The sequence below is a fragment of the Nicotiana attenuata genome, unplaced genomic scaffold, assembly GCF_001879085.1.
Source record: "Nicotiana attenuata strain UT unplaced genomic scaffold, NIATTr2, whole genome shotgun sequence".
Taxonomy (NCBI): domain Eukaryota; kingdom Viridiplantae; phylum Streptophyta; class Magnoliopsida; order Solanales; family Solanaceae; genus Nicotiana; species Nicotiana attenuata.
This window is the reverse complement of record NW_017675115.1, coordinates 13,811-22,957: the sequence shown is the minus strand read 5'-3', so window position 1 is coordinate 22,957 and position 9,147 is coordinate 13,811. Positions and strand designations below refer to the sequence as shown.

General features: G+C 37.0%; 1 protein-coding gene and 1 long non-coding RNA gene across 4 annotated transcripts; one reads left to right on the top strand and one right to left on the bottom strand.

The window, feature by feature from the left end:
- The first annotated feature begins 2,387 nt into the window (after positions 1–2,387).
- On the top strand, positions 2,388–4,402 carry LOC109219672. The gene is made up of 2 exons (XR_002066970.1): positions 2,388–3,829; positions 3,912–4,402. It is a non-coding gene; the product is annotated as an uncharacterized LOC109219672 (long non-coding RNA).
- Positions 4,403–4,709: 307 nt separating this feature from the next.
- On the bottom strand, positions 4,710–8,735 carry LOC109219671. Of its 3 annotated transcripts, XR_002066969.1 has the most exons (6): positions 8,590–8,735; positions 8,281–8,385; positions 6,712–6,897; positions 6,338–6,521; positions 5,207–5,530; positions 4,710–5,116 (listed from the first exon to the last, which is right to left on the bottom strand). XR_002066969.1 is itself a non-coding variant. In XM_019384147.1 (3 exons), exons 1-3 carry the CDS (start codon positions 5,658–5,660, stop codon positions 4,973–4,975), a joined length of 525 nt encoding a protein of 174 aa, XP_019239692.1. In that variant the 5' UTR covers positions 5,661–6,331; the 3' UTR covers positions 4,710–4,972. The 3 variants fall into 3 exon arrangements, 1 of the variants encoding a protein (XP_019239692.1); XR_002066968.1 differs by having other exon boundaries at positions 6,712–8,385; XM_019384147.1 differs by lacking the exons at positions 6,338–6,521; positions 6,712–6,897; positions 8,281–8,385; positions 8,590–8,735 and adding an exon at positions 5,604–6,331.
- Positions 8,736–9,147: the final 412 nt, after the last annotated feature.

Genomic DNA, 9,147 nt, shown 5'->3' with positions numbered 1-9,147 from the left:
AATTATAGTTTTTTGTGGGGGAATTGTATTCTCACTGCTAATTATCTCATTAACAGATTTCCTACTTCTTTATTGAGGAATAAAAGCCCTTTTGAAGTGTTTTATGGCAAGTCCCCTTCTTCTGCTCATCTTAGGCCCTTTGGTTGTTTTTGTTATGCCATTGTCCCTAAGGTTCGTAGAGACAAATTTGCTCCCATGTCTATCCCTTGTATTTTTCTGGGGTATCCTTTTGCTAAGAAAGGTTACAAATTATACAATCTTTTTCATGAACATATCTTCCCTTTTACCACACCTTTCTCTGACTTTTACTCCTTACACTTTTACTTCTTCCTCTACCCCTGATGATTATTTCTTTGTTCCTCCCAATCCTACTTCTCAGGTTTCTGCTTTTGTTCCTTCTTCTCCTGCTTCTTTCTATGCTCCTTCTCCTATTCCTCCATCTCCTCTTCCTTCCTCTACCACTTCTCTCTCTCTTCTCCTCCTATTGCCGCTCCTCTCAGAAAGTCTTCTAGATCCCATAATCCTCCTAATGACCTCTCTAATTATGTCTGCCAACTTCCATCTCCATCTTTCTCTTCCTTATTAGTCCCCTCATCTTCTTCTACTTGTGCTTCTTCTGTGTTTGAGCCATCCTCGTATTCTCAGGCTGCATATGTTCCTAAGTGGCAGGATTCCATGAGAGCTGAATTTGCAGCCTTGGAGGCCAATGGCACTTGGTCCATTGTTGAATTGCCTCCTAGTAAGAAGCCCATTAGTTGTAAGTGGGTGTAAAAAATTAAACACAGAGTTGATGGTAGTGTTGATAGATATAAAGCTAGATTGGCTGTCATGGGTAATACACAAGTTGAGGTAATTGAATTTCATGAGACTTTCTCCCCTGTGGCGAAGATGTCTACTATTAAGACATTGGTGGTCGTAGTTGTCAAGAAGCATTGGTCTCTCTTCCAACTTGATATCAACAATGCTTTTTTGCATGGTGACCTTGATGAGGAGGTGTTCATGAAGTTGCCACCTGGTTATTTTGTTACTCCACCTTCCACTTCTGGCCAGTTGGTGTGTAGACTTCAAAAATTCCTTTATGGGCTTAGGCAGACCTCCAAGCAGTGGTATGCTAAGTTGTCCCAGGCTCTTTCCTCCAGAGTCTATCATCATTCCCTTAATGATTACTCTCTTTTCATTAGAGTTTCTATGAACTCTATTGTGGTGCTTGCACTCTATGTGGATGATATTATCCTAACTGGTACTGATGATGTTGAGATTTCTTCTTTGAGTCCTTCCTTCCTTGATGATCAACTTAAGATAAAGGATCTTGGTTCACTTAGTTATTTTTTGGGCATTGAGGTGTCATATTCAGATTCTTGGGTTCTTTTACATCAGAAGAAGTTTATTCATGATCTTCTCTTTTAGTTTCACTGTTCAGTTGTTTCTCCTGTGGTCTGTTCTCTCCCTTTGATTGCTAAACTTAAAGCCAAAGAGGGAACTCCTATCCTTAACCCTGAGATTTACAGGTCCTTGGTAGGTAAGCTCAACTTTCTTACTAATACCAGACCTGATATCTCCTTTGTTGTCCAGCATTTATCTCAATTTATGTAGTCTCCTTGTTTGCAACATCTGGAGGCTGCTCTCCATTTACTAAAATATCTGAAGGGTACTACTTATTCTGGTGTCTTTTTCAACAATACTCCTAATCTTTCTATGACTGCTTATTGTGATAGTAACTACATTGCCTGCCCTAACACCAGGAGGTCTATCATAGGTTCTTGTATCTTGTTGGGTGGTAGTCTTGTAGGTTGGAAGTTTAAGAATTAGCCTGTTGTGTCCATGTCTTCTATTGAAGTTGAGTGTAGGCCTATGAGTAAGGCTGTTAATGAGCTTACTTGGTTACGTAGACTGCTATTGGATTTGGGGGTCAACTGCCCTTTTGTTCCCCTATTTTGTGATAACCAGGCTGCCATCCACATTGCAAAGAATTCAGTTTTTCATGAGTGCACTATACATATTGTGTTGGACTACCATCTTGTCAGAACCAAGATTGCTGAGGGGCTCATTCAGTTGTTACATACCTCTTCCTTCACTCAGCTTGCGGATATCTTCACCAAGACATTGGCTGGATCTGTTCATCATGGTCTTCTTTCCAAGTTGAGCCTCTTATCCCCTCCAACTTGACAAGAGGAGGGGGGGGGGAGGTGTTGGAATTACTTAGTCATGTGTTTTTATCTTTCTATTTTTATTTGTACTAGGCTAAGCCCAAACATAATTATTTTTCTGATTATATTCTTTAGTCATTGGGCTTATTCCTTTAGCTGGACTTCGGGTCAGCTATATAGTTTAGTTAGATATTGTATATCGACACTTTATCATTTTCTTCTCCAGAATGTTCGAATAAAAGAGGGTCTCTTCTCTCTTATTCAATACAGTAAACCCTAGATTACTCGCCATTGATTTTAGTCCAATTCTCGCTATTAACAAAATCATCCGTCGGCCTCGTCACCAGTGAACGCCCTGCATTCTCCGCTAAATCTTTCATTTATTGTTCTTATTTTTTTTCTTTCTTTCCTTCTCTTATTTTAGTTTATTTCCTTAATTCTTCGACCCATTTCTTAATGTTAACCTTCAAAATCTTATAGCACAACTCCAACCAAAACTTTGCAAATTCACAAAAATAATAACAAAAATCTCAAAAATAGCTTATTCTCTAATGATACAATTTTTCCATTTTTTCTTTATAAGGACTTGAGTTGAAACAAATATACAAAGAAGAAACAACCTTCAAAGTTCAAATTCTTTTTTCAGTTTTCTCACATTCAAATTTCACTCTGTAAAGCTTTCTAGAACAAAAAATGTGTTAAATTTTGAAAAAGGTGAGATCAGAAAGAGATAGAGGAGAAAACTTGTTCTAATTACTAGGACAAGGCATCGAACATGTGAATTGCAATCTTATGAAACTTCTTCTTGTACTTCTTCACTTATATGAATGAAAATTTATGAGGAAAATCCTAAGGGGAGTAACAGAGCTAAGCACCACAGAAAATGAAATCCTAAGGGGGGTGGTGGAGTTGGTGGGTTTCGTCTTCAATGGGAAAATGAAAAGGAAATTGAAACATGAAGGGGGAATGGCTCGGGTAATGGGCTAAAAAGCGGTGGATTCGTAAAGGGAATCAGGTATTAAAATTAGGAAAGGGTTATTTAATTTCGAGCTTGCCACGTGTTATTTCATCTAAATTAGGGATATATTTGTTTCACACTACGACGGTAAAGTTCCGATTGAAGGGATAGTAAAATGGAGGGTATATTTAAATTAATTTTAGGCGAAAATCATGTATGTTCCGATTGAACACTTCATGTAACACAAATTTGTTCCAAATAAATACTTTTGCGTGACATGTCACATTAAGTATAATGCACCTCTGTTGGGCGCGTGAAGGGATAAATTTTTGCTGACTGTTGACTCTCCTAACGTTAAAATGTTGACGTCAACTAGCCCAACGGATCTATACATTCCCAAATTAAATTAGAACCCTAATTTCTCCATCTGAGACCCGTTTCTCTCTTTCTTTCTTCTTCTGTTCTTTACTCTTCTTCCTCTGTTCTTTACTCTTCTTCCTTTGCTGTGTACATCTTGTTTCATTTTCTTGTTTCTTTTCTCATAGCTGAATCTTCTCTATCTTGTTTTCTTATTTTTCCTCCTATTTGAAACATTCAAATATCACAAAATTCAGTGTACGAAGAGGACCCTGATTTATGTTGTTGCGGTGATTATGCTAAGTTGAAGACCTCGACCACCTCAGCAAACCCAGGCCGCCGATTTTATGGTTGTAAAATTTCAAGAGTGAGTAATTAGTTTCATTGGTTATGAAATTTTTCGCTTTTTGTTTCTTATTAATCAGTAATGTGAATGCATTTGTTGGTAGGAAAATGGTGGATGTAATTATTTTAGATGGTTTGATGGTCCATCTACGGGCCCATCGGAGAGGGAGCAACTACCAAGTCGGGCGATGTTGCATTTAATGAGTGATCGACTAAGAGTGAAAGTAAAAGAACTTGAAGAAGAAAGTGATAAATTAAAACAGAAATTGAAGGATGTTAAAGTGCAAATGGAGTCTCTAGTAGTGAACTGCAAGGAGGCTGAACAACAGAGGGATTGGGCAAGAGCCAAATTCAAGATGCTTATGTTTTTTTTTGTATTTTCATATGTATAGTCTGGATTATGGTCGTGTAGTTCCATGTACTTTTATGCACAGCTAAACTCGTAGTGGACTAGATAATGGTCTTATGTATTGTAGCAGTAGAACAAGTTGTTTTTTATTGAAACTTTGTATTGATCTCCCAGAAATTTATGGTATTTTGAAGGCTGCTACTATTTTTGCAAGAATCTGTGATACACCAAAAATCTTTTAGCTAATCAATTTTGCAGTTTTTAATAGATGATATCTCTGCCCAGAACTATAGATTATTCAGTTAAAGAGCTCTCTTTTGCTGTGAGCGTGCTTATTTTGTTGGTCTTCATCTTGGAATCCATTTCACTTCCTTGTAACTCCATTCCAAGAGGATCTGCTAATTTTACTTTCTTTATACCTTTTCTACCTTTTTCTTCTTTTTTTCTTTTTCGAATGTTTTCTTGTATCAAGCACACAAGATTGAAATTCTCGCTGGAATCTTGTGATTTGGTATGAGTGGATACAGAGAAATAAAATATCATAAATAGAAGCTCATACACCAATAAGGATTACTATTAAACTACTCTCAATTGAGCTCAAATGTAACACTGCAACTCCAATAAAATGGTACCAAAAGCATAAGTGCTTCATAAGTTTAGCAGCATCAATACATCGACAAAAGACCTAAATTAACATCATCCCTAGACATCAATATTGTTCAATATTACATAGACAAAAAACTAAAACAGTTCACTTTTAGAACTACTTCTTGGTTGTTGATGATGAAGTATTCACTTTATTCCTTTTGTTGGCCTTCATTTGTTGCAATTGTGAGGTGGTGACTGCATCTTTTCCTTCCATTTCAGGCCCCATGGAACAAAACCAATATCAATATTGGTTGGTGAGGCACTATTCACTGTTGAGAATCCTTGTAGAACTCTCTCACTTGAGGTACAAGGCTAAAAAAATAAGGCAAAAGAATTATTAATAGTAGACCAAATATAGTAACTATTGTTCAATATGAAGAAATAAAATAGAAGTGAACATACATTAAACACTTGGTTTCCAGTTTGAGGGTCAGAGTATACACCAAACCCAATAGTTCTAGGCCTTTTGTTTCCTCCAGTTGCAGCAACACATTCAGCAGAATTAGAACCCTTAGTCTGACTAGATGAAGCATCTCTTGGACTTACAAATGGGGTTCCTCTTCCATTACCTCTTCTACTTCCACCTCCTCTGCCTTTCCCAGCACCTCCCCTACTTTGGTTAACTCTTCTAACAGCTGTAGTGTCTTCACAAACAGAGCTTGGTTGGCTTGGTTGGCTAGGTTGGGCATTTGATTCTCTAGGCTGTGAAGAATCCCCCACTCCAGACTACAACACACAACAAAACATGTAAGACAAAAGAATAGTGAGAAATATATGTAGATAGAATGTATAAACTTACTCCTGTTTGACACATTTTTCTATTGTGGCCAGTCTGTTTGCATTTTGAACAAGTCATTTTGACACCCTTCTTTGATATATTTCCGTACTTCTTTTTTGGATCATCCTTAGCCTATCTTCTACACTTTTTAGGTCTACCTGGCATTGGCTTTGGCAGAGGAGGCTCTATTGATGGATTTGAGCTTTCAGGCCACATCTTTAGATTGGGAATGGGTTGAATATAGTAACTGTAGGCCTTCAAAAATGTATCATTCCTATACCAATACTCTACATGCTCATCAGGATTTAAGTTTAATTTTTAATAAGCACAAACTGCATGGGGGCAAGGAATACCTCTTAACTGCCATAGCCTACAATCACAAGTCTTGTTTCCCAAATGAACCCTAAACCTATATCCATTGTCTAGAATTTCAAAACCAACTTGTGCATTCCATATAGCTTTATACTTCTTAGAGTACTCTTTATTTTTCTCTTGTATTGTTCTTGCCATAGGAGAAATATCTGTAATCCATGTTTTAGCAAAATTGATCATATCCACATGTCTGTTAATTAGTTGATGCCTAATTTCCTCTAACATGGTGATAATAGACTTATGCCTAGCAGCTAAAATCCAAGAATTGAAAGTCTCACTCATGTTGTTCTCAACAATATCACATTTGGCATGAATTTTAAAATAGGCCCTGCACCATGTTTCCTTTGGATAATGCAACAAATCCTCACATATTTCCTTCTTACCTAATTTACTCAATGCTTCCACCTCCTCATTAAATTTGACTTCAAAGCTAGCTTTTGAACATCTCCAGAACTGCTTTCTTCTAGCTTCTCTTCTCCATTTAATATGCCAGTTACTCCAGATATGCCTAGCACACATTCTTTGCTCTACATTTGGCAATAACTTCATTATGTCAGGAACAAGTCCCTACAAAATAAAGTACTTAGAAGATTAGAAAGTTTAGAAGAATATGATCAAAAGAAGAACAGAAAGTTTTGATGAATATAATCAAAAGAAGAACAGAAAGTTTAGATGAATATAATCAAAAGAATAACAGAATGTTTAGATGAATATAATTAAAAGAAAATCAGAAAGTTTAGAAGAGCAGAAATATTACCTTTTGCATATCTGACATTACAGTCAAACCTTCACCAGTGCCCAAATTTAAGTCATCAATCAAATATCCTAAGAACCAACTCCAGCTATGTTTTGTTTCTTGATCCACTATTGCCCAAGCAATAAGAAATATTTGATTGTTTCTATTCCTTCCAACAGCAGCAAGAAGTTGACCTCCACAAGCTCCCTTAAGAAAACAACCATCAAATCCTATGATTTTCCTACACCCATCTAACCATCCTTTCTTGAAGGCTTAAAAGCATACATAGAAATATACAAACAAATTCTTCCCATGATCAGTCTCTCTATCAATTTTAACCCAGCATGAGCTTCCTGGATTAGTTTGCTTGATGATGTCTGCATAATCACATAACCTTGAGAATTGCAGCTTCCAATCACCCATATTTTCCTTCAGAACTTTATGTTTTGCTCTCTGACACACAATCCTACCAACATAAAGACCCAACTTGTCTCTAACTAGCTCTTGAATTTCCCAAAGCCTTATATATGGCCGGGAAACTATCCTATCCTTGAACTTTTTGGCAATAAGGTTAGAAGTGCAAAGCTTATTTTTGTTAGTAGGAATGCATTTATATACAGGATGATAGTTAATGACTCTAAAATCACCAGAGTCTCTATCCAAAGAAGCAGCCAACAACCATTTACATGTATTTGTTTTACACTTAGCCCTTACCCTATGAGGCTCATTAGGCCTTAGTTTAATTTGCCTCCTATACTCAAAAGCATAATCTGCCACAACCTTTCTAAACTGTGTTACATTCTCAACTACCATACCAAGCTCAAATACAGCCACCTCACAAGCTTCATCATATCTTACTTTTTTACTTCTCCTCCTAGAGGGTAGATCTACTCCTCTAACAGCTTCTGCATCTAGCTCCTCCCTGCTATCATCACTCCAACATTCAGAGCTACTGATATACTCTTCATCCCCCCCCCCCCCCAATTTTTTCTGCATATTTGGTAGCCTTGTCTACCCCAATATCCTCAAACCCTCTATCTATACCACCAGCCTCTCCAACAGGTATCTCTTCTGTAACAGGAGCTTTTTTCTTCTATTTTTTATTTCTTTTGTCTTGTCTAAGAGTTCTCAACTCCTCATCTACATCTGAGTCATCCTCTTCAGGTATATCTTCCAGATCTGAATCACTACTCTCCACCTCTGAAAGATGACTTTCTATATCTAACAGACCAGTGCAATCACCTCCCAAACTTTCAACTACCTCTTCTACAACAATTTCTTGTAGGTTAAATGTCTCACCATCTCTATTATTTAATAACAAAGTTTCACTCTCTCCAATTAGGTAGCCAGTAGGTCTCTCCCCATCTAGAGTTAAAGCATGGTCAACAACATGTTTAACCCATATTTCAAAGTTGTCTCCATGCTTTAAGTCTTTTATTAAGCCTAATAGATGTAGGTCCGACTCCACCAAGTGAAATTGTTTGGTCTCACTATTCTGATAATAAAAGCCCTCGACAGTCGCATACCCTATTTCTTTAGTATAAAATTCCAGCTCCGTAATAGAAAAGTGGTCCTTGTCCATATACATACCTGCTAGTTCACTCTCACCAACATAAGTGGGGACAGGAATCTCAGAAAAGTAGCCCCCATGGTGCATTTTTGTGAATATAATTTCCTCCGACATTTGAATTAAAGCTGAATAAAATCGAAAAGAGAGATTAGAGACAGTGAAAGAACGTGGCTCGAAATTAAACATATTTTCATGAAATCGAGAAAGGGATATAGGAAACTAACGGAATGTTCTCAAACCCTAATCCCCAAATCATGAAGGTAAAAACCCTAACTTTTTAGACATATTTGAATCGTTATTTTTCATCAGTGAGGGAAATTGATACTTACAGTAAGTATCTTCTGCATAAGAATCCAGGAATCACCAAAAGTTGCTTCAAATTTGTTCTTCGATTTTGCTTCCAATTCGTTAGAGAGGGAAGAAGAAGAAAATGGGCGTTAAGTGGAATTACAGATATACGGGCATTAAGGAGAAATACACTAGGGCTTTTTTGCCTTGTTTTTATCGGATATATTTTAATTATAATGCCACAGTGGAAAAATAATACAATTTTTATATTTCGATTGGCTGTTAATACACGTCAGCGGCGTTTGGTGACACGTGATGAACCTCTAGCACAGAAAGGAAAAAAAGTGTTTATTTGGAACAAAACTGTGTTACATGAAGTTTTCAATCGGAACAACCTTAAATAATGTGTCCCAGAGGAAAATCGGGACAAGTTTAAGTGGTCGTACATGATTTTTGCCTTATTTTTGATAGTACAGGGATATATTTGGTTTTTCCGTTTATTTTAAGACGTTAATATTTTTAGCCTAGTACATACTTTAACTATTCTACTAGATACCTGCTACCTTCCGCCAGCAAGAGTAATTCTGACCACAAAGCTT

Excerpts from the sequence above, each read along its gene's own strand:
- LOC109219671 (XM_019384147.1), bottom strand. The coding sequence starts at position 5,660 with ATGACTTGTTCAAAATGCAAACAGACTGGCCACAATAGAAAAATGTGT. Across the intron at positions 5,531-5,603 it reads GAAAAATGTGTCAAACAGGA|TCTGGAGTGGGGGATTCTTC; the intron begins GTAAGTTTATAC and ends TGTGTGTTGTAG. Across the intron at positions 5,117-5,206 it reads CTGGAAACCAAGTGTTTAAT|CCTTGTACCTCAAGTGAGAG; the intron begins GTATGTTCACTT and ends TTATTTTTTTAG.